The 25039-nt window shown below is 37.3% G+C and overlaps 2 protein-coding genes across 2 annotated transcripts in view; both read right to left on the bottom strand.

The window, feature by feature from the left end:
• LOC134857138 (contactin-1a-like) overlaps nucleotides 1–16448 on the bottom strand; it is a 39583-nt gene extending 23135 nt beyond the window's left edge. The window contains exons 1-4 of the mRNA XM_063873512.1: nucleotides 16127–16448; nucleotides 13754–13979; nucleotides 10747–10925; nucleotides 9918–10010 (exon numbers count right to left, since the gene is read on the bottom strand). Of these exons, the coding sequence (XP_063729582.1) occupies nucleotides 9918–10010; nucleotides 10747–10925; nucleotides 13754–13979; nucleotides 16127–16238 (610 nt within the window). The 5' untranslated portion in view covers nucleotides 16239–16448. The remainder of the gene's footprint in view (nucleotides 1–9917; nucleotides 10011–10746; nucleotides 10926–13753; nucleotides 13980–16126) is intronic.
• A 4718-nt stretch (nucleotides 16449–21166) lies between these two features.
• Nucleotides 21167–25039, bottom strand: LOC134851413 (5'-3' DNA helicase ZGRF1-like). The gene is made up of 3 exons (XM_063867488.1): nucleotides 23031–25039; nucleotides 22560–22760; nucleotides 21167–22208 (listed from the first exon to the last, which is right to left on the bottom strand). The coding sequence occupies exons 1-3, from the start codon at nucleotides 24761–24763 to the stop codon at nucleotides 21266–21268; spliced, it is 2877 nt and encodes a 958-aa protein (XP_063723558.1). The 5' UTR covers nucleotides 24764–25039; the 3' UTR covers nucleotides 21167–21265.

The raw sequence follows: 25039 nt of genomic DNA, 5'->3' as shown, positions 1-25039 counted from the left end.
AGGGCAAGAATTGCAATTAGACTATGCGGCCCACTTGAAGACCATAAGGGGAAGAAGATATTTTTATTAGTTGCTATTGATAAAATCTCTAAGTCTCGTCAGTTAAAGTCACGAAATCTACTGGGCGAAAATCAACAATAAACTTTCTTCGTACCTATATTGACACACATGGGATACCGGAGTCGATTAAAACGGATCAGTTTTCCGGGTTTAAAGGAAAAGCGAGGCAAAAATTCTGCACAGAAAATCATATTACACAAAAATTCTGTTCGGTTGGTGATCATCGAGGATGTGACTTGGTTTAGCGAACAATACAGACCGTTAAACGAAGGTTGGGTGTTATGCTGCTCGATGAAAACGTACAATCGATTAAACTTTGCTTAAGTACAATTATTAGGGGATTAAGATGGAATAAACAGAAAACGATAAAACTGTCACTATTTGAGGCACACTTCAGTCGATTGCCCAAAACTGAATTTAAAATTTTGAGATATAAATTCCTTAATGAGTCTGGTCGTTTAGATGAACAAAATCTGGAAAGATCTGCGTTAACAGCTTCTCAATTGAAAAGACGCATAGACCAGTCGAGGGATAACGCGAAGATCATTCGGAAAGGACAAAATAGTCGTGATGACAGTCCACTGTTCCTACGAAATACGGCCGCAGCAAAGGAACGGGCAAGAGCTAAGGAGTTGAAGCAATTACTGGAGGCCAATGCAATTACTGGAGGCTAATCATAAATTTCAAAATTCTCCGATTATAGTAGACGGAGACGGGCGGTGGCCTGAATTTAGGTGGTAAACGGAATAAACCGAACAGAGCAGGACCGTTGGTGCAGAGTCAAAAGAGTAGTTTGAGCAAATCTACAACACAAGAAACTCGTAAATTAAAAGCTGTCAAAACAGCAGCGAAGGACCCTAAAGATCGAGACATTGGCAACGCTGAGTTGACAGCGTCATCCACTCCGAAGAAAGTATCAGAGAGTAATCGCATTACTCGTCAGACGAGAGAAAAAGAAATTCTGGATACATTCCAGAACAAGGATATGACGCCAGAGAAATGGGATGACCTCGCAGAGCAGGTTTTGACCAGAGGTGTTCAAAACAAAGCTGAACAAATACTCACTCAAAAAGCGGGCTCAACCGCTATTTGTCCTCCGCCAGGTTTCTCCGATGAGTCGGACAAGGAAGAAGAACAGACAACAGTGAGGCGGAGCAATAGACAGACGAAGAATCAGGTGCCAAAGAGATATGGCAGCCCAGTGTCCCATTCTGTAAAACTGATTACTTGCAAAGACGACATTACGGATTTAAATCTGGCAGCCCTGAGGCCTACAGGACGAGATTAGCGACAATTAAAACTGGTAACAGTGAAACAACGCTAGTAAACAAGACATTTGGCCTATTAGAGCGACATTTGTTCAAACGAAGATTTTGGGCTACATCGTTGGACATTTCTAAATCATGGAATGCTGCGGAGCCGGAAAAGACAATCAAGGAGTAGAAAGTTAAACAAATTCAAACATTGATAGTAAACTGAGACTAAAACTCATATTGTATTTTTAAAATTTTATTTGGTAGTATATAAAATTTTGTTGTCCTCAGGGGAATGTGGTACTGTGTAGTACTGTTGCCACAGTAACCTTGGAGAATTATTATGATTAATAATCTGTTATGTATTGTTACTATTTATTCAGGGCCAATCTTGCAGGCCTAATGCAACAGTCATTTGGACGGTTGCGAACTAAGAGAAAAAAACGATCAACATGATCTCTGAAAACAAAACACCATTGACTAAGAGTTCAAATTAAAGGTTATAACTCTTCTGTTTTCATTTTTAAACTAAGAACGAAGCATAAGATTATCAAATAGCGCAGCAAGCAGGATTTATGTCCCAAGACAATAGAAGGGATATGGGAATCCCTGTATTCTGGACAACATCGAATTCGGATCCTCCCTGGAATTTCAAGATATGGTTAGATCAATTCCTACTGACAGTTACAGTTAAGGAGAGTGTGAATCCAGAATTATTGTTAGAAGAACCGAGGGAAATTTGTTTGAGCCCTTACCACGGCCGGAGACACCACGATAACAAGAAAATGCACAAGCGATTGCAGAAAGAGAGGCCAGAGATAAACTGGCACGGGACAAAATTCTTTTGGAAAATGAAGAAAGGAGAGCTAGAGGACCTAGAGGTTGGTCACAATGTATTTTATAATGAGGTACAGAAAAGAGTGGCCTCTATATTATTCTTAGCGTTGGGAACAGAAGGAAAAAAGAAATTTGTACAAAAGAATCCGCATGTGGAAGTTTCAAAGTTAGAATTTCGCAAAATGGTTGCCTTAGCAAAAATTTCATTTGATAAAACACAGTGTGTTACGTATGAACGTTATAAATTGTTTAATCGAGCGCAGGAAACAGGTTAAACGTTAGAGGCATTTCAAGCAGCATTAACTGCGCAGGCAGCCAAAGCGGAGTTAGGAACACTTGAAGATGAACTGGTGCGTGATTTATTCATATCGAAAATGAAGAATGTGGTACTGCAGGATACATTAACGTTTGAACATTTTCACGATGGGAAGTACTGAAGAGAGCATTGAAGTTTGAACAAAGCAAACAGACAACTCAGGCATTTCAAAAAGCAAACACAGCGACTGCAGGTGCAGGTCAAGTTCATGGAACAATGAAGATAAAACAAGAACCGATCATGAATATTTGTAACAAGAACGTAAATAGTAAGAGACAATCGAGCAATACGTACAAAAAGAGAACAACACCGGACAGAAGAGAAGGGAGAAACTCTACGGATACAAAAACGTGTACTCGATGTGGTCGGTTATTTGGAGAAGGCCATTTGAAGAAATGTCCGGCCATGGGCAAAACATGTAAAAATTGTTCTAAAACAAATCATTTTGCAAAAATGTGTAGGTAACAACAAGTAAATAAAATTGCTGAAAAAACATCTAGCTCAGATGAGGAGTGTAATTTAATTCAGTCATTTGACTCATACGATGAGTTCAAAATAATGGCAATAGCATCGGAGATCTCGTGGATGGAGCAAATAGATGAATATATAAAACAGCAATCGAATAGAAAATTGAAAATCGGGGATAGCAATAAAGACATACAAAAGGTTGATATTCGCAGGAATCCTCGATCACAACAAATAAAGTCATTGAAAGCTTTGGTCAGAATTGATCATCAAATCATCAATATGACTATTGACTCAGGTAGTCCAGTATCGTTCTTAAATTGGGCGACAGCAAAACAAATTTTAGAGTCTTCTGAAAATACGAAGTTTATTCCACGGGAGAATCTAAATTTGTCCGCTCAATTTGTAGACTACAATAAACAGCCAAATAATTTTTTGGGAGCAATCACCACAATCATCCGCTCGGCAGGGTGGGAAGTAGTGGGGGCATCGTTTCTGATTACAGAACGACGCACAAGATGTATATTGGGGCTGGACTTATAGATCAAAGTGGGGATACACACAACACAGAAGATGGCACCAAAAGACAAGACGAGGTTTGATGTGCTACTGTGCAAACAGCCAGAAGGTTGGAAAAGCAAATTTTACAGTAAATTTAAAAACCTTTTTGATCGTCAGGGTTGTTCGAAAAATCATGTCGTCAGTACAAAGTTCAAATATCCACTTTGTCCCTTACAAGAAAAAGGGAGAAGGTTTCCAATACATTTACAGGAAAAGGTGCATGAAGAAATGGAAAAACTGTTAAACGAAGTGCATATAAAACGTCTGGACAAATGTACTAGCGATTGTTTTTTAGCACCTATTGTAATCACAGTAAAAAAAGATGATTCCATAAAATTGGCTCTAGATGTAAAACCTATCAACCAGCAGTTTTTTAAAAACAAATATCAAATGCCTAATGTTGATGAGTTATTGGATGGAGTCAGTCAAATAGTAACAGCAAATGCAAACGGTACGTTATATTTCTCAGTATTAGACTTGAACTCTAAATCATGCGAAATTAAGTTCTGTTTCCCTGATGACATACTCATTGTATCTAAAACGACTGAACAAGAACATGAAAAATTGATTATGAACGTGTTGGAAAAATTAGACAAAAAAAACTTGGCATTAAAGCTGTCGAAATGTGAATTCTTTCAAAATGAGGTAAACTGGCTGGGGCACAAGTTATCGTTAGACGGTATTCCAACCAAAAATAACAAAAACGGAAGCGATATTGAAGCTCAGTCCGCCAAAATCATTGAAACAACTCAGGTCATTTATGGGTAGCATAAACAATTTGGCCAAATTCATTCCAAACGCGGCTAATTTAACTGAAAAAATACACATACAGGAAAAGGTGCATGAAGTTTATTCCACGGGAGAATCTAAATTTGTCCGCTCAATTTGTAGACTACAATAAACAGCCAAATAATTTTTTGGGAGCAATCACCACAATCATCCGCTCGGCAGGGTGGGAAGTAGTGGGGGCATCGTTTCTGATTACAGAACGACGCACAAGATGTATATTGGGGCTGGACTTATAGATCAAAGTGGGGATACACACAACACAGAAGATGGCACCAAAAGACAAGACGAGGTTTGATGTGCTACTGTGCGAACAGCCAGAAGGTTGGAAAAACAACTTTTATAGTAATTTAAAAAACTTTTTGATCGTCAGGGTTGTTCGAAAAATCATGTCGTCAGTACCAAGTTCAAATATCCACTTTGTCCCTTACAAGAAAAAGGGAGAAGGATTCCAATACACATACAGGAAAAGGTGCATAAAGAAATGGAATAACTGTTAAACGAAGGGCATATAAAACGTCTGGATAAATGTACTAGCGATTGTTTTATAGCTTCTTTTGTAATCACAGTAAAAAAGATGATTCCATAAGTTTGGCTCTAGATGCAAAACCTATCAACCAGCAGTTGTTTAAAAACAAATATCAAATGCCTAATGTTGATGAGTTATTGGATGGAGTCAGTCAATTAGTAACAGCAAATACAAACGGTACGTTATATTTCTCAGTATTAGACTTGAAGTATGCGTACAGCGAATTAAAATTGACTGCAGAGACAGCTAAACAATGCAACTTTAACATCATAGGCGGACAATCTACTGGAACATACAGGTTTCTTACCGGATTTTATGGCCTTGCAGACATGCCAGCAGAGTTTCAAAAAGCTATGGATAGAACTCTAAATCATGCGAAATTACGTTCTGTTTCCTTGATGACATACTCATTCTATCTAAAGGGACTGAACAAGAACATGAAAAATTGATTATGAACGTGTTGGAAAAATTAGACAGAGAAAACTTGGCATTAAAGCTGTCGAAATGTGAATTCTTTCAAAATGAGGTAAATTGGCTGGGGCACAAGTTATCGTTAGACGGTATTCCAACCAAAAATAACAAAAGCGGAAGCGATATTGAAGCTCAGTCCGCCAAAATCATTGAAACAACTCAGGTCATTTATGGGTAGCATAAACCATTTGGCCAAATTCATTCCAAACTCGGCTAATTTAACTGAAAAACTTAGACCTCTTTTGCGAGAAGAGAACGAGAAAAAGAAACTGAAAAGTGTAAAAATTCAGGTTAAAAAATTCGAATGGGGGGAAGAACATTCGGAAAAATTCGAATTGATAAAAATAGCGGTTGCGAAAATAACCAAAATCCACTATTACGACTCTAAGATGGGTAAAAGAGTAAAATGTGACGCCAGCCATAGTGGGTCAGGCGCAACGTTGGAACAACAAAAAGCCGAGGGGGAGTGGGTACCAATCGCATTTGCGTCGAGATATTTGAACATTCAAGAAAAGAAATAATCAACAAATGAGCTGGAACTGCTAGCAGTAGTATGGTCTGTTGATCGATTTAAACATTATCTGTTAGGGAAGGAATTCGTGATAGCCACAGACCATAAAGCGTTGGTTTCCGCTTTAGATGAAAATAGGTCAAACAAAACCTATCAATCTAGGCTGACTAGATGGGTAGACAGACTATTACCCTATCAATTTAAGGTTGTTCATATACCAGGAAAAGATATGGGTATAGTAGATTATTTGTCTAGAGACCCTAACGGCGAACCATGGCCAGAGTCAGTGTTGGATGAAAAAATTGTAGTCACATCGATAGAAAGCTTTCATAAAGCTCTCGACTGTTTACACATTCGATTGAGTGATCACGATGGGCTCGACCGGAACGAATATTCTGAAAATTATCAAATTGTGTCAAAACAGAACACGTCATCCAACAGTTGCTATGGCAACCAAAACGGACCAAAACGAACAGAGCACGACCGGAACGAAAGCGAAACAAGCTCGCGATTAATTAAACGAGAAAGTGGTGAAAAACCAGAAATCTGTTTATCTCAAAGTTGTTAGTCAATACAGTCGGTCGAAAAATCTAAAAGAACTCAAGGAAAGTTATCATATCGAGAGCGTCTGAAGAAGAATAAAGAAAATAAAACAGGCGAAGCATCGAACAACGGAAAGGGGAGAAAAATGGTCAGAATACAGGAACGAAATAGCATTGATACGTTGAGTGAGGAAGTCACGGAAACAACATTCCAAAGAACAAGGACGGTACAGCGCACTCCAATGTAATCAGACTCAGACAATTCAGACTCAGACGAAGTGCCACAGGTGGAATGGAGAGCAATGAACAGACAACTCCTGGCAAACACCGGAAACAGCGGTCAATCAACATCAACTGCTGTAACAGCACAACCAGCATTAGTTTCGTTTTGGGAACTCATAGGGGCGGAGAGAGATGATAAACCCAGATCAATGAAGGAGTTGGAAGCCACCTCGTTAATGCAGAGTCCAAGAACGCTATTGCAGAACACATCAAGGGATGAAGCAAGAATAGGGCAAGTAATTGTAGTGGATTTAACCGGAGATAGCATCAAGGACAGGGAATACAGTCCGGAAGTTAGTGTCGTCACACCTAAAGATACCAAGAGGGTAGGTCACAGATCTCGAAAAAACGAATATCAACTGACGGAGCAACTAAATGCGGAGAATGACCCACCATCTCTCACGAAATTATTCGACAAAAGTCTGCTTGCGGAACTAGTAACAGAAGATATTTGGATGGATCGCCTAAGGAGAGGGTGGAGCGTAATGACAGGAAAAGATTTGAACTAATGGGGCCCTACACTAATCTTCTGTGGCACCAGATGTCAGTGGTGGACGACTGTGTTCTGGTGGACAACCGATTAGCCGTACCGGACAAGCTGAGACAAGCTGTGCTTCGTCGACTTCATCAAGGACATCTCGGCCAGGAGGCAATGTTAGAGGTGTTCAACTATTATGGTGGCCACACATGCACAGAGACATAGTCAACATGGCCCAAGAGTGTAGGAGTTGCACTCGTTATGGTAAGAACGCTAAATAAATAATTCCGAAAAATTCGGCTGAACCACTTCCACTGTTGACGCAGCCGGGGCAAGAATTGCAATTAGACTATGCGGGCCCACTTGAAGACCATAAGGGGAAGAAGATATATTTATTAGTTGCTATTGATAAAATCTCTAAGTCTCGTCAGTTAAAGTCACGAAATCTACTGGGCGAAAATCAACAATAAACTTTCTTCGTACCTATATTGACACACATGGGGTACCGGAGTCGATTAAAACGGATCAGTTTTCCGGGTTTAAAGGAAAGGCGTTGCAAAAATTCTGCACAGAAAATAATATTAAACAAAAATTTTGTTCGGTTGGTGATCATCGAGGATGTGACTTGGTAGAGCGAACAATACAGACCGTTAAACGAAGATTGGGTGTTATGCTGCTCGATGAAAACGTACAATCGATTAAACTTTGCTTAAGTACAATTATTAGGGACTTAAGATGGAATAAACAGAAAACGATAAAATTGTCACCATTTGAGGCACACTTCGGTCGATTGCCCAAAACTGAATTTAAAATTTTGAGAGATAAATTCCTTATTGAGTCTGGTCGTTTAGATAAAGAACATCTGGAAAGATCTGCGTTAACAGCTTCTCAATTGAAAAGACGCATAGAACAGTCGAGGGATGACGTGAAGATCATTCGGAAAGGACAAAATAGTCGTGATGTCAGTCCACTGTTCCTACAAAATACGGCGCAGCAAAGAAACGGGCAAGAGCTAAGGAGTTGAAGCAATTACTGGAGGCCAATGCAATTACTGGAGGCTAATCATAAATTTCAAAATTCTCCGATTATAGTAGACGGAGACGGGCGGTGGCCTGAATTTAGGTGGTAAACGGAATAAACCGAACAGAGCAGGACCGTTGGTGCAGAGTCAAAAGAGTAGTTTGAGCAAATCTACAACACAAGAAACTCGTAAATTAAAAGCTGTCAAAACAGCAGCGAAGGACCCTAAAGATCGAGACATTGGCAACGCTGAGTTGACAGCGTCATCCACTCCGAAGAAAGTATCAGAGAGTAATCGCATTACTCGTCAGACGAGAGAAAAAGAAATTCTGGATACATTCCAGAACAAGGATATGACGCCAGAGAAATGGGATGACCTCGCAGAGCAGGTTTTGACCAGAGGTGTTCAAAACAAAGCTGAACAAATACTCACTCAAAAAGCGGGCTCAACCGCTATTTGTCCTCCGCCAGGTTTCTCCGATGAGTCGGACAAGGAAGAAGAACAGACAACAGTGAGGCGGAGCAATAGACAGACGAAGAATCAGGTGCCAAAGAGATATGGCAGCCCAGTGTCCCATTCTGTAAAACTGATTACTTGCAAAGACGACATTACGGATTTAAATCTGGCAGCCCTGAGGCCTACAGGACGAGATTAGCGACAATTAAAACTGGTAACAGTGAAACAACGCTAGTAAACAAGACATTTGGCCTATTAGAGCGACATTTGTTCAAACGAAGATTTTGGGCTACATCGTTGGACATTTCTAAATCATGGAATGCTGCGGAGCCGGAAAAGACAATCAAGGAGTAGAAAGTTAAACAAATTCAAACATTGATAGTAAACTGAGACTAAAACTCATATTGTATTTTTAAAATTTTATTTGGTAGTATATAAAATTTTGTTGTCCTCAGGGGAATGTGGTACTGTGTAGTACTGTTGCCACAGTAACCTTGGAGAATTATTATGATTAATAATCTGTTATGTATTGTTATTATTTATTCAAGGCCTAATGCATGCCCAATCTTGCAGGCCTAATGCAAGTGTCATTTGGACGGTTGCGAACTAAGAGAAAAGAACGATCAACATGATCTCTGAAAACAAAACACCATTGACTAAGAGTTCAAAGTAAAAGTTATAACTCTTCTGTTTTCATTATTAAACTAAGAACGAAGCATAGGATTATCTGAGGATCTCCAAAGTGAACGCCGAACCAATACCCTTAAGTGCTTAATATCTCTCAAAATGTTAAAAGATTGAAGTTTTTAAAAAGTTTGGATTATACAGATTTAATCCAGTATGGTTTGAAATAATTTTTACGAACAACTCAAACGATGCTGTCAATAAGTTTAATTGGACCAAGTTAACTCGGCTCTAAGTTAGTAATTTTCAGCCAATCAGGCGAGGGGAGGAGGAGGAGGAGGATGTTAACTTGATCCGTTTGTTTTAACAGCTTTATACTAACGTTTGAACCACTTGGGTCTGTTACACGCGAAAAACAGCTTTATACTAACGTTTGAACCACTTGGGTCTGTTACACGCGATAAACAGCTTTATACTAACGTTTGAACCACTTGGGTCTGTTACACGCGATAAACAGCTTTATACTAACGTTTGAACCACTTGGGTCTGTTACACGCGAAAAACAGCTTTATACTAACGTTTGAACCACTTGGGTCTGTTACACGCGAAAAACAGCTTTATACTAACGTTTGAACCACTTGGGTCTGTTACACGCGATAAACAGCTTTATACTAACGTTTGAACCACTTGGGTCTGTTACACGCGATAAACAGCTTTATACTAACGTTTGAACCACTTGGGTCTGTTACATGCGATAACTGCTACTCCGGTTGAAGATACAACTTCAATTCTTTCGCCTCCTGTAAACTCTTCGACGTCTAAAGCAAAAACAATTTAATTTCCGAGGTTCTAAGAAGGGTTTTCATTCAGCGTAGAAATCAGAATAAAGAAGGGGTAGGAAGGGACAGTTAGGTACAAGTATGATAGTTGGGTCCCAAAAACTAAGATGGGTCCCTGAAGAAAACTTTTTAGGCCTTCAAACCTTCGAAAGCATGGTTCGCATTTGTTTATTAGCGTTTTTGAAGTTTTCACACAGAATGCGAGACTCATCTTTCATACTTCCTCTTTTTTTGGACCCAACTATCATACTTGTACCGACAGCTACCCCTTAACTTGAAACAGGTTTTTTAAATTTATTAATTTAACTTAATCTATTTTACAAAGAAGAGGTCTGTTAATGCGGCCCAATTTTGACCTTTTCGATTTTCAAAATTTCGGACTTAAAGCTTGAATGTGATTGGTTGAATGAAGTACGCGAATACAAAAGAAATCTGAAAGTTGAAACGGAACAGCTCATTAAAAGTTTTGATTACTTTGGGCACAAAAAGACAACAACATACGCAAAAAAATATATATCTTTTGGGTTTTTTTCTGTTACACGGACCAAAACTGATGTTTTTCATATTTTGAAAGCTGAAAATAATGCTCAAATCTGATTGGTTGAAATTACCATCAGAGAAAAAACTCTGGATTCTAAAAAAAAACAGAAGCTCAATCAACACATTTTCATACTTTTGGATCGTATAACAGAAAAATCCTGTCTTCTGAACTCACATGCCAAGACTAGTGACCTGGTCCTGCCGAGGGTGGTTCCCGCGATGTTGGATGCCGAACAGTAGTACTTGCCAACATCCTTTGCCGTTGGGTTGTTGATCGATAGCAGACCCCCAGCTATAGCAATGTGTTTATTCTCCGGACTACTGACCTGAATCTCCTCTCCGTTTTTGAACCAACTGCACAACGAAAATCGATGATTCCCATATTTTCAAAGATCCCCACGTTCCCAAACTTGAAAATAAAAAATCACTCGCACAAGTCCCTAAATTATTGCTCTTGAGTTCTGATTGACTAAATTTTGAGCTAATGGTTGGAATTTTTTTGTATTGTTCAAACAGCATAAAACCAAGCGGCCGAATAGTCACCGCCGCAGTTGCGCCTACACGTTGCGAACTTGCCAGCAAATGGCATGACTTCCAAAAATTAGAGCCGGTTTTCGCGCGAACCGGCGAATTTAAGCAGAAAGCATGTCAAAGTAGTACATGACCTATTGAAAAAATTTGGGACTTACGCAACTGCTTTTTTTGAGATCTATGAATGAACTAATGATTTTACTTATTTTGCCCAAATTATTTCAAAAGCGCATCTTAATTGAACGAGTTGAACCTTTATGCTTCAGCAACGCATTTAACTCCAACCAATCAAATTTTATCATTGCAATCTCAACTTCTTTGTTTTACTTTCTCAAGAATGGGAGGAAAATTTTAAAGGAACCCAAAAGTTTCAGTTTTATCATGCGTTTTGCATAAAACGAAGTAAAATGCCGATTTCCAAAAGAAGATGCTTCGCCATTGTCATAAATAAGAAATATCTGGCAATTCGTAGTAGGCGTCAGTTCGGGAATTTTGGTTTACCTCTAATACTGGGGGGTTGGGGGTTAATCTAGTTTTACATCTAGCAGCAACTTTTCACCCATTACTATTTTTCGGCTATTACGATTCATCGTCTGTCGCGAATTGGCACCTCACTTCGCTTCATGCGAAATGCATGAAATTGATTTTTTTTGGGTTAATTTATTTTGTTCCTCCCATGTTCAGAAAATTAAATAATTAAACGTGGTATTACAATGATTAAACTTGATTGGTTGAAGTTAATTGCGTTGCTAAAATATGGGGAGGGTTCTCATGCTTGAAGAACCGAATGCTTGAAAAATTTCAACCAATCAAAATCTCTAAGCGTTTCTATTGGCTAATTGCCTTTCTCACAAAATCGAAGTCAATAATAACAGAAAATGTATTAAATCAGTGGAAAATAATCAAAAAAATTATAAATTGCGGGTTACAACCCCAAAACTATTCAGATAATCATCAAGATTAATGAGGTCAAATCATAAGACTTTTTCAGTCTTGAAAACTCATCTGCTTATTATCTAATCGGTCAATATTAACACTAATGGATGGCCTGGATTTATTTTCTTACTTTGGGATTTTCGCGATTTATTTTGAAATTTTGAATACTCAATTCTGATTGGCTGAAAGTAAGGTAAAATTAATTTCAAGCATTCGGTCCTTCAAGCATGAGGGACGCCACCCTAAAATATAAAAGGTTCAGCTCGAAACATGAAAACGTGAGATGACAAGGATCGATTCTGATTGATACTAGTTAAGTGTGTAATTGGAACATAAATGGATCAACTCGATCAATGAGTAAATGATACAATCTGTCATTGAAATATTTCGGAGACAAAATAAAGTTTTTCCAGGTGATAAGTATCCCAACAGGATTCTTGTAGGATGTAACAATTCGACTATTGCAATGCTACAAGTCGACTAATGTTATACTCAAAGCATAAGCATAATTCACAAAATCTTCCGTAGTCGACAGAGGATGGTTATCTAGCACGATCTTGCAAATGATCATTATCTTGCAAGATCTTGCGAGATACTGTTTATCTTGCAAGATTATTGCAAGCCGATGGCTATTTTGCAAGAAATTTGCAAGATAACTATCATGAAGAAATTGCAAAACGAATAGCTTCGACAGCGGAAAACATCCATGCGTCAAATCTATTTTGTTTTCTTTTATTTTCTTTTTTTTTTCTTTTATTTCTGAATTTTATTTTCTTTAGAATCTTTTGTACCGTTACTTTCGGTACAAAAGTTGGAACAACAAGACCACTCGTATATCAGGGCAACGCGTTGAATGTTCAGACTGCCTCTTAATCCTTATCGAATAGTTTTTTAGGAAAATAAAATTTTGACTAGTAGCCAAAGCGGAACTGGTTACTAACTTTTCACTCCAGAAAATTTTCTTTTTGAAAACATCTGTTTTGTTTTTATTCGAAAAAAATTCAGATCAAGTCGAGAACAACAGAAATTTCAAAGCGATGAAAAATTTTAAATGCGTATTACTCATTATTTTGTTTGTTGATTGAAACCCACTCAACGAAAGAACAAAAATCTTTTTTTTGCGTAACTTTTACGCGTTTTGCATATAACCCATACCGACAATTTCTTATATCGCGTTGTTCTTAAGGATTAAGGGCATATTTTTGAAATGAATAAAAAAAAATTTAAAGTTTTTTCGAGAAAATAAAGTAGATTGTTATCGTCGAAGTTGTACTGAATTTTTATTTTCTTGAAGCGTCCAAAAGACTTACCGGAAGTTATTTATTTATAAGTTAGTTATTAAAAGCTTCACTAAGGTATGATTTACTTGCCAAAAATTTTACTTAAAATTTGTTTCATTTAAAGCTTCAGAATTTTTTTATTTAAGCCATTAAGTTGTTTTATTCACACAATAATTCCTAAAAAAAAGTTGCATTGAATACAGTAACGTTCATTGACTGCGTAATTGGAGTAACAAAATGAACAAGATTACACCTTGTTTATTGACCTTTTATCGAAATATTTTTGCCATTTTTCATTGCAGCTCCGAATTATTTAAAAAAGGTTTATCACGCAATCTGGTTTTAAGATGCACCGAGCGCTCCAAAAATAACACACTTGAATCAAATTTAATCCCTTTTCATCGATTGGCGGAAATTTGATCTCAATTCACCCGCCTGTAGAAAGCGACGGAATCGAAGTCCTGCCTGGCGGCACACATAAAATTGGCAAAGTGGATGGGGTCTTTGTTGTCCCTGTCGAAGTACCAGTTGCCCGGCTCTTTGTAGAGGGTGGGTCCTATGTACACGTCATCCATGTCATTCGTCAAATCCTTCACATAGTCCCATTCACTCATCATGCAGCGGGTCCGGTCTTGACACCGACTGTTCAGGAACACGTCGTCTAAACAACCACAAGTTAATAACAAGACTGAGAAGCTCTGAATGTTCCGACTGCACTTTAAGACCGATTAGAGAGTTTTTTGTTTGAAAAATTGACGAAATGATTTTAAGAAAAAAGACAAGTTTTTTTTTTGTTTTTTTTCAATGTGTGAACTAAAAAAGGATGTAATTAGCAACTGTCCTAATAATAAAACCAAATGACTTGATTTATACAATTTTGGAACGCATTAATCCGCTGCTTTTGCGTGTTACATGATCGCAATATAACGCGCGTGAGTTATCCCAATATGAGCAAGTTAGCAAGTTTCAAACCACCATAACTATGAAAAAATTGACCACAGGTTTTTTTTGCGTTAGAGTTCCAAGTGAACACACTTTTCAGATGAAAACATAAAACTTTGTCAAATGTGCTTAGTTAAAGAGTCGAAAAAATGACTGGATAAAAAAACGGACACAAGCGCACAAGACAGTTTCCTTGGAAAGTCAGAACAAACATATTTTTGGGCGTTTGTTTTATTACAAAAGAGTTTTGTTCAGTTGTTCTGACTTTCGAACAAAGTGACGGAAAATTTGTGCTCGGGGTGGTTTTTTCCATACAAATTTCGACGTTTTAGTCGTCAAATTTTCACGGAGTTTTTTAGACAGAAGCAAAGCGTCGCATCACTTGCGATAAAACAAAATCATCGTAGTATTGCAAGGTCCAGTGAGGTGGAAATAACTAAAACAGAAAAAAACGAAAAAACTGAAATACGAAAAAACTGATCTCGAAAAAGATCCGAGAAGTACAACCACAAGCCCTAAAAAAAAACTTTTAGCTTACCGAGCGTTTTTTTAGCCAACCACACGTGGTTGCACATCTATTGATCCGATAACAAAAAATGCCAAAGAAAACTTTTGTTCTACATTTTTTCACAATTTTTCAAAAATTCAATCTTTAAAAAGATTCAATTTTAACAAAATAATCTATTTTGAAACATTCTATCTCAGACAAAAAGATTCGGAACACAAGCACTAGCATTAATCAAACTTTTAGTATTTTTCGAGCAATCACTAAGCCGACAACACATGGTTAGACGAAAAATGATCCAAAAACAAAAAATGACGAGATATTATTGTCATAAAAAACAATCTTTTAACAATTATGAAAAATTCAATGTGAGAAAAACAACCACTAGCTTTAAACAAGTTTTCAGTATTTTCCCAGTGTATATAAGCTGTGACATTTGGTATAACAAAAAATGATCCAAAAACAAATGTCGAAGGAAATTGTTGTCATTCAGCGATTAAATTGTTTGAAATTATAACTTTCATGCTATAAACGACCTTATTTTCTTTAAAAAAAGAATAATCAATTTTGAGCCTTAAACCGATGCAAAATATGTTCACTAAATTGGCAAAACATGAGCCGAAACAATGCGATTTCAGAAACTGGGTCCTACCGGAACTCAAAACTCAGACCATAGGGTGCAAAGGCAACCGCATTATCTCCTGGCAAAATGAGGAGGGCGTCAAAAATGCTAAGAATTATTGGTAAAGCACCATCAATCTCAAATAAAAATATGTTAAAAAGATTGTTTAGGGGAAAAAATTTAGTTCCCGGTTCCAAAACATTTGCTTTCGCAAGTGTAAATATCATTCGAAGGTTATTGGGTGATAAATTACAAAAGGTGGTAGGTTAAATTTCAATAGCTGGATCGCTTTCTGTACGACGTCGTACATTACTTAAAAAAAATTTCATAAGCCAAAGTTTATGGCAAAAAAGGAAGAAATTGAATTTTTGAATAGCATCTTATTTGGCAGAGTAAAGTATTTACAAAAACTACCTGAGTAGTAGTACAATTGATTGAAAATGAAATGACTACATTGAGCATTAGAGTTCTCAAAATTAATGCATGCACTATACTCAAAATTATCACCTTTTGTAATATATCACCGATTATTGTTTTTGTCCTGAGCCCGAACTTCATAGAATATATTTTTTTTGCATTGATTGTTTTTCATCTTAAAAACTAAGCGAAAAAAGCCACGAACAGTTCTCGGATTGCGCGGAAAAGTTCAGATTACTGCTGATAAAGAATAATCTTGTAAGCAGAAACATTTTTTGTTAAAAAAATAACTTTGCCATAAAGGAATTTAATTTGTACTCACCGAATATATTTTGAAAATCGTTTTTGACATCTTGGGTGAACTGAGTCTTCACCAAAGTAAAAAGAAGAAAGGACAAAAAAATTCCAAGCACGGACGCCAATTTAAAATTCATGGCTGAAATTTTTTTGAAGTTATCTTTATCTTTGCTTGCCCAAAATGTGAGCAAAAGTAGCTAAGTTTTTTCGTTTCAAATATTTAGGCCATGTATTGATAAAGCAAGCCAATAAAAATGACCGATTGAACAAAAAGTATGAAAAGATTTTTACTAAAATATAGCCTCGGTCACGCGACTTGCATTATTTGGATTGGCCAAAACACGTCGCGTTTGATCACGCCTATATGACTAGTTTCAATCTTTTCTATAACCAAGCTATATACTATTCAACAGTATGAAGACAGTTGCTTAATGGTAAAATTGACAAAACAATCGTATCTTACCTTGCTGCTTATGCATACATTTTCGATTAGATCAAATATCGGGGCGAGGTCCGCGACTTGAGATAAAACCGCCGCCGCTGCGTGATAAAACTACGGCCGCGACTTAAAAAACCGTCGCAATTGGCGTAATTTGACAATTGGCGTGACGTGAACAATATTAATAGTCAATTTTATAACTGCGCAACCAATTCTTGCCAATTCACGACCGGGACAACATAAAAAATTTAGAACCCTTTTGTTGTCTCGGATAAAGTTAATAAATTCAACTTAAACAGTCAATTCGCCATAATTAGTTAGGAAAGGAAAAACTCTACACCATAATTCACAATAGGCGTAGCTCAAAACGCTACTCCAATAATGATGTTTAAAAATTGCTTGTAACGATTCAAATATCTATGTTACTAACTGGTTCCTTGTGTCAGTTATATGAGTAAACTCCTGGAATGGTGGCACTCAGGGGCGGATCTAGGATTTTCTCGAGGGGAGGGTGGATTTTCAAAAAAATTCAAAAATTTTGTCATCTTTTTTTAGGTTCACCTAATCAAATTGATTTTCCGAGCTCTCCCAGAGCACTAAAAAGACCCTGTTTTGGCCAAATTTTCTGTGCCGCAGGCAAGTTTTGAAAAAACAGGCCAAAAAGGCGTTTTTAGGCTCTTTTTGGAAAATTTTGACTAATAAGTTTTGTTTTTTTGGCGCGCGCTCCCCCTAAAATTTAGTTTATTGGCGCCGAAGGCGCCATTAGAAACATTTTAGGGTCAGTCAGCCAAAAATGGATATCTCAAAATAGTACAAAGGGGTCGGCAGGGGGTCGAATCCCTGAGGTAGGGGGGGGGGGGGGGGGGTTGTCCGCATCCCCTCCCAAATCCGCTGGTGGTGGCATTGAAATAGACTTGAATGCTTTATATGATTGCGCCATTCACGCTCGCTCTGTAGCTTAACTGTCGACCACATTAAATAATTACATTTTTGCACTGGTAATGAAACATTTGGAATAATGAATTGTGATAATGATGGGAGCGGTGGCTTTGTTAGGAAAAGTAGTGATGATAGGAGCTTGATCAAAATTGACTGAGAATTGGATAAACATGAATGTGTTTAAAAGACACTTGCCTAGAAAAATTTTCGACGGCCAAAAAAACTTTTGCATACAGAACGCAAATCAGAATGCTATAAGCTTAAGAATGGAAAACGAACAGCTCCAAAAATATTCAAGAATCCGCACTGGGAACTCCAAATACAGGAACTGCTTTTCTACAAAATTTAACTGATGAAATGGATTGGCCATATTAGAGACCAAAAACGCTTGGTTTTTATTCAGCATATTTTATACAGTCTTTCTTCACAAAACCTGTATTGTTTTCGAGGTTCAGGTTCGAACTTGAGGAACGCAGGCGGTAGTCAACTGACTTCTCTGTAGCTGATAATCCAATAGCAAAAACCGTCATTCAATGCACGTCCCAAAAAAAGGATCCCAACTGGATTATCTCAACAAAAATTTGGTCAAAATTCTTGAAAAATTGAATACATACCTAGCAGCCCAAATCACACATTGTGTACTAACCGATTAATTTTTATTCGAATTGGAAAAAAACCATCGCCTTTTTTGACTCTACCAAAAAGATTTCACGAAAAAATTGATCTAACCTTTGTTCATTTATGCCTTTTTGGTGAGTAAAATCTAAGTTTTTACGTGCAGACTCTTCCATTTAAAGTTTTGCACAAAAAGTGAAGATTCGTTGCTCGATTGTAAGCTTCATCGTTCTTACAAGTGAGAAGTTTGAACAACTTAATGCATTTTGATGCATCATGAGAAAATTGAATTAAAAACAAACTTGTGAAAAATGGTCTCAGTGCTGAGCAAAAGCAAAAACAAGTCAATTTTTTTTCGATTGCCAATTTCAATAATTGTCATTTTCCTTCTAAATTTTCAAAACCGTCTGTTTTAAAAAGACATCATGTGTTTTGGATTTCGCTCTCTTACGGGCTGATCATTGCAACTCAACCAGGTTTGAGCAGGGGCGGATTTTGAAGAGAGCGCGCCAAAAAAAAATTAATTTTTTGCTCGAAATTTTTCAAAAAGTGACCAAAAACGGCTTTTGTTGACCTGTTTTTACAAAAAAAATTTTGCGGTGCTAAATTTTTTGTAAAAATGACTTCCTGACGAATGAAACTGGGAGTCTTCAGAAAATCACTTTGGTCGACACAAGTAGTAGGTCGACAAAATTTTCGAAAATTTTTTGAAAGGTAAGAGAGCTTCCGAACAATTGTATGATCAAAAGCTACCCGGGTCAAAGTGCTCAATTTATGTTTCAATCATCTCGACCAAAAATTGGTATGTCTCGACCGTCTCGACCAAATTTTGGTATTTTTCAACTGCGCTCGACCAAAGCAAATGTGCTTGACCGTGCTCGACCCAAGCAAATGTGCTTGACCGTGCTCGACCCAAGCAAGATATGTTTCGATCGTGCTCGACCGACAAAATGTGCTCGACCCAAGAAAAAAATGTTTTCGACCATGCTCGAGATTTAAAAAATGTGCTCGAACGTGCTCGACCCAAGCAAAATAATTTTTTGTTGTCTTGACCACGAAAAGTGCCCAGAATAAGCAAAAAAGTTTTCGACCGTGCTCTGTACTAAAAAATGTGCTAGAATGCGCTCGACCCAAACAAGATAATTTGCTACTGTCTCTACCTCTAGAATTATGTTCGGCCGTGCTCGCCCCAGGCAAGATATTTTTTGAATGTCTCGACCATAAATGTGTTCGACCAATTTCAAGTGCTCGAGGAACACGAAGAGAATTTTCAGGTGATCGAGCGGGTTGTACTCGAGTCAAAGTTCAACCGAAACGGTCAATCAATGACCATTTTCGAGCGTTTGAGTCAATTTTTTTTCCAATTTCAGCTTTGTACGTAAGTATGTTTGTATATCTTCATGTATTTTTTTAGTATGTCTAAGAATCGTTTAGTTTGTAGTTAAGAACCGTTATTGTTTCACCGTCGCCTGAAACCTAATTTTACAAAAAAAATAGTAGATTGCGTTGTTTAATTACTTTTCTGTTCCACCGAATTTTTCGCAAACTAACATGGATAGACTTATTTTGTTTAGGACAAAAAGCAACATTCGTAGACAGCAATGGCTGGGTTTTAGCGAACTGAAGGGACGAATAATGAAGAACACAGATATCACCAATTCTGGCTGTGACCATTCTATCTGCAATTTAAACCGTGCGAGCCATTTTGGAAAAAAATTAAAACCTCAAGAGCTAAATAAATAAGATATCAGACAGTTGGAAAAGAATCGATGCACGCAAGAAAATAAAAAAAAAACGGCATTGTTTTTTTTTCTATAAAAAAACTCAATTTTCAAATTTTAAAGAAAAAAAAAGTCTCAAGCTCTTTGATTTTTTACAACAACTTATAAATTACAAATTTTGATAAAATTATCTAATTTGAGAAAACTGGATCAAACGGTTAAATTTTCGTTTCGCTGGAAAATCTGAAACTAAATTCAGTTTTCGAAATTAAGAGTCAATCACATTTTTTGTGACCTTTATATTTTCTATCGGTTAGTAAATCACTTTTCAAACACGCTACTTAACTAAAAAAAAAACTATACAACTTGCAATGGGTTTTTGGTGGAGTCAATCAATTCGCAGAAAAGTTTGGATAACGCTATTATATCATTGAAAAATTTCACGTTAATTCCACTGATTTCAAAAAAAAGTTTTTTTTTCGGCGTCAGCTATTGGAGCGATTAAATTTGCAATTTCAACTCCAAGCGATTAAAAGTTAGAAAATTTCAATCGAAATAAAATTTATTAAATTTGAGGCTTTGATCCCTATTTAGCCCAAACTTTCTGCATCACGCGCAAATTTAAAAAAGGGTTAAAATTTATATTTTTGGGCAGTCTGACTAAAAACTGTTTTTTTTTGCGCGCTCCCCTTCAAGTTTAGGACAATTTGGCGCCAAAGACGCCTTTAGAAAAAGTTTAGGTTTCGTCGCCAAAAAACGGGGATACGCACTTCCCCGGAAATCCGTCCCTGACATAATTTTTCTTAAATTTTCTCTGAATAACCGGTTCTTGAAATCTTTGTAATAGAAAGAATTTAATATATGTATTTTTCAATGATTTGCAGTGATGAGTTGAGAGAAATAATGACACATGATTATTTGCATTACAAACCAAGCTTCACCGCGCATGTTTCCTCTGCGCACAAACACATGCACACTCTGAGGCGCTCACACTGTTGTTCGACTTTGCTCGAAATCATTGTTCGACTTAATTGATCGTTATCTGATTCCGCTAAACGTCCGATTTCACTTGATAACTGTTTCAAAAATGATTATCCTGAAGCCGAAAATTACAGACCATAATTTGAAAAAAAAATATCATTTTACTTTTTGTGGGGACTTGAGGTTCTTACTTCAAATTCGGAATTTTGCAATATGTTCTCTTTTTTTGAGCTCCCAGTACTATCGACAAATGAACAATCTGCGTCATCAGATAGCTTTGGTCTAATTTCGAATTTGAACAAAAAATATTTTCCCACTTCAAAACAGGAAAAATCGAACAAAAAAAATCTTTTTTATTTGGAAGCAAAGAATATAAAACAAAAAATAACACTCTGAACATAAAATAGCTATAAAGCACCGTAAAACAAAAAAAAACATCAACAAAAATTTTTGCTGCGCAACAAAATTTTCAGTTCAAATCAAGTTTTTCATAGAATTTCGCTGAGTTTGGAAAGTACTGATCTTCTGAGTTGCCAATAATACTGTAAATTTCTTCCCAGCAGTTCGGCATACTGCCCTTTGCCAAAATTGGCGAGTTCATCAATTCCAAAATAAGAGGTACATGGCACAGTATAACGAGATGTGTCTTGGCTCTGGAAATTGCCACGTTTAACCGGTGCGGATTAGAAAAGAAATCTTGGTCTTCGCTTGACCAATCAGATTGGAGTTTAATATTGGAGCTTAGTTTCGTTCTAGTCGTACATAGAATGATGATGTCGCATTCCCCTCCCTGAAAGGCATCCACAGTGCTTGTTTTTGGGACACAGCGAGACGGTTCTTGATCTAAGTGAGCCAATTTTGCCACCATTTTTTCATCAATCAAGTTAGCTTGCGCTTTATAAAAACATATCACTCCTATTTTTTCAGGAGGTATGTTTTGATGAGTCACCAAACTGACAATGAAATCAACACAGAGATTAGCTTCTTGTTCATTAGTTAGACTTTTATTGTTTGAGCTGTTTTGTTCTTGTTTTCCATTGTTTACATTCACCATACAAACAGGCGGCAGCAACCTTTTGGTTTGAGACGAACCATGCCTTTTATATGCGATCAATGGCGCACGGTGGGAAGCTTCGATTCCATTCACAAGCATGTTGTTGTAGAATATCTTGCCGCATATATTGGCTATTTCCGGATGGCATCTGTATTGCGTGTTTAACAGCACAGGATTGACTCCGTTTAGCTGCAGACGGTTGAAAAGAGTTGTATCGGCTGGAGCTGTCACGTGACTTGGGTTTGGACCTGCAGATGATACTTTGGAGACAGATGAGAAAGAGGAAGTGGGAACATCGGGTACAACAGGTGGTAGCTGCTTCGGATCTCCCACGAGTAGGAGTCGCCAGGGTTTGAATCTACGTAAATCAAAAATTCTTTTTAAATATTCAAATTTGCGATAATTTCGACAGGACATTTCATAATATTTTAATTGAGCTAAGAAGCACTATGTTATTCATCATTCGAAACTACTGGGTATAACTTACTTTATAAATGCCTGTTTTTCAAAGGAGTGGTATCATGATTTCAAAAACATCAAGAACCTTTTTCAGATCAGCCATATCAATTTTCCCAGCATAATGACCAAGTTATGCAAACACTTTCTTCTACAAAGCAGTATACTTTGGTTAAACTCTTACATAACCAAAGACTACTATGGCATCGGGTGGGTGCGCGATATTTTTATAACGAAACATTTTCTGACCAACCTGGCGATGGCTAAATGGGAGGCACATTCTGTGATCTGAGCAGCCTCGTCTAGAATGAGAAGAGTGGGTTTGTAACTATCGAGGTGAGCCGAGAGACACGAGGCAGTCGTCACTCCCACCACTCTGGCCGACTGCACACGACTGCTTCTCTGAGAATTCTTCTCGCTCAGTCGCAGCTTCAACAGCTCCTCTCGGTCGCATCTGAACAGGGACAAAAACTCCGATTCATTTCAACAACTTTAATTGTTGTTCCGATTACCACTTTTCAGACAAATTAAATGAGGTAAGCTTTTTTCACTCAATTTTTGTTACACTTCGGCTTAACTGAAAAATTCACAATATTTCAGTCAATTTGATTTTTTCTTATTGATAGTTGAAATTGATGGTTCATTCTAACTTGAAAATTATAAAACGACTCCTGATTTACTTCGAACAAATTACATTCAAATAGTTGTATACTTATAACCCTACTTTTTCAGTTCCTTGTCTTTGAGACGAATCGCCAGTTGTTTCAAATTATCCGTCTCAAGGTCATGATGCAGGGAGTATCTCAACATAGGCATCGATATCTTCTGCACGTTTCCAATCCTCAACAAACTGCCGCTCAAAATCTCATTCAACCTTTTTTCAACTTCCTCTTCAGAAATGTTTTCAGCATTTTCCTCAAGTAATTCACACTTTGCAGAATGTTTCACAATTTCGATATATTTCCCCAGAACGTTGTCAACAGCTACATTTGTTCCACTGCAAACCATTATCGAAAAGTTTTCGCTGTCCTCAAAAGCACACTGATTGGCTAAATTTACAAGAAAATGAATGAAAACAGCTAATAAAAAAGATTTTCCGGATCCAAACACTCCATGTATTAACATTGTAACTTCATTGCTATTTTCAGAGCATATTGAATAGCATATATTGTTCAAAGCTGTTTTCTGCTGGTCATTAAGGTTGAAAACTTGCTCGAACTCATCTGCCAGAGAAAGTACCATTTCACAGAATTCCGGCTTCACAATAACTGCACTTCTCTTACGGCTGCTTAATGAATGGTCATTTGAGTTACTTTGATGATTACGAACATCACATAGAGATTCAAACACTGGATTTGTACATACTCCCACCAAATCCGCCAAATTTGCAGAAATACAATCGAGACAATCTAAGTCATTAACACTCGATGCAATTCTTACCATATTAACCTCTTTATTTGTTCGAATGAAGAACTTCAAATCAAATTTCTCAGGGCAACTCAAAAGTTGCAGATGTAAATGCCCATTCCACAATGGCCATGGCATTATGGAGCGAGCCATGAACTCACTGCTGTGTTCTTTGGGAATTATGATCCATATATCGTTGCGACTGAACGAACTGAAAAGGCTCTTATTTGGTGGTATTTGAACATAAAACGACTCTTCGTACGTTTTATGCTTTATTTTGCTCAGGATCTTGTCATGTTGCTTTGAAGAAAAGCTCATTTGAGCGTCCTTTAAGACCAGAAAATTCGACTTCAAACATATGGATTCAATATTTAGAATGGTCTTATTTCTGTTATCAGTCCAGAAGCCGATAAAACTATCGTAAGCGGGCATTATAGACAACATACAAAATATGCGAGCCTGTTGCAACAGATGATTTCTATATGCTTCAAACGTAAATTGAACCCCAGATGGTATTTTATAAAGTGATTTTAATTGTTCATGCGTTTTATCTAGGCTCAAATTTAACAAGTTCCGAATCGTTTTAGTCTGAAACGGATCTGCGCATTGACTTTTTCTATTTGACTTTGATTTTTCACTTTTAGATTTCATCAATGGAGTTTTGAAAAGAGAATTAGTGGCAGAGAGAATTTTTCTTCCGTCTTTTCGCACCGACTTTGGAACAGATGCATAAGTTGTTTCGTTTGCCAGTTCGTACTGATCGTTCTTAATTGAATCCGAATCAATTGACCTTTCATAGGGTGTCATATTTCCATCTGAGATCAAATCAGTTATAGTTTCTCTCGAAGCTCCGATCGGCTTAGATGCACAAGACTGCGCAGTTTCTCTGTGGCCTTGACATGTTGCAAGAGAAGATTCCCAAGAATTTCTAGGCTCCATTTGGACTGAATTAGTAGTTGTGTTTTCTTGCACATCAGGATTTTTGCTGGGAGTTTCATTTTGGGTATCGAATGGAAGATAATGTGAATCTGACAAAAAAGACACGTCCATATAATCTCGTTCGCATACCTTGCTATTATTATCGTCAATATTACTTGCATTTACAGAACTATTTTCAAAGTTACCATTTACACCCCGATTTTTTTCAATACCGTTCTTTTCTGAATTAATTTGATGACCCTGAACTTCATTAAAATCACTCTGCTCAACAAATTCGAATGCATCAAAAATAGCGAAATCAGTTTTTCTCTGTTTACTTGATTTGATTTTTTGATCGCATGCGATTTCTTGTTGTTGATAAGTAGCTTCATTTATTGGGATATGCTC

This window comes from Symsagittifera roscoffensis, chromosome 1 (assembly GCF_963678635.1).
Source record: "Symsagittifera roscoffensis chromosome 1, txSymRosc1.1, whole genome shotgun sequence".
NCBI lineage: Eukaryota > Metazoa > Xenacoelomorpha > Acoela > Convolutidae > Symsagittifera > Symsagittifera roscoffensis.
This window is presented reverse-complemented; position numbering and strand designations above follow the sequence as displayed.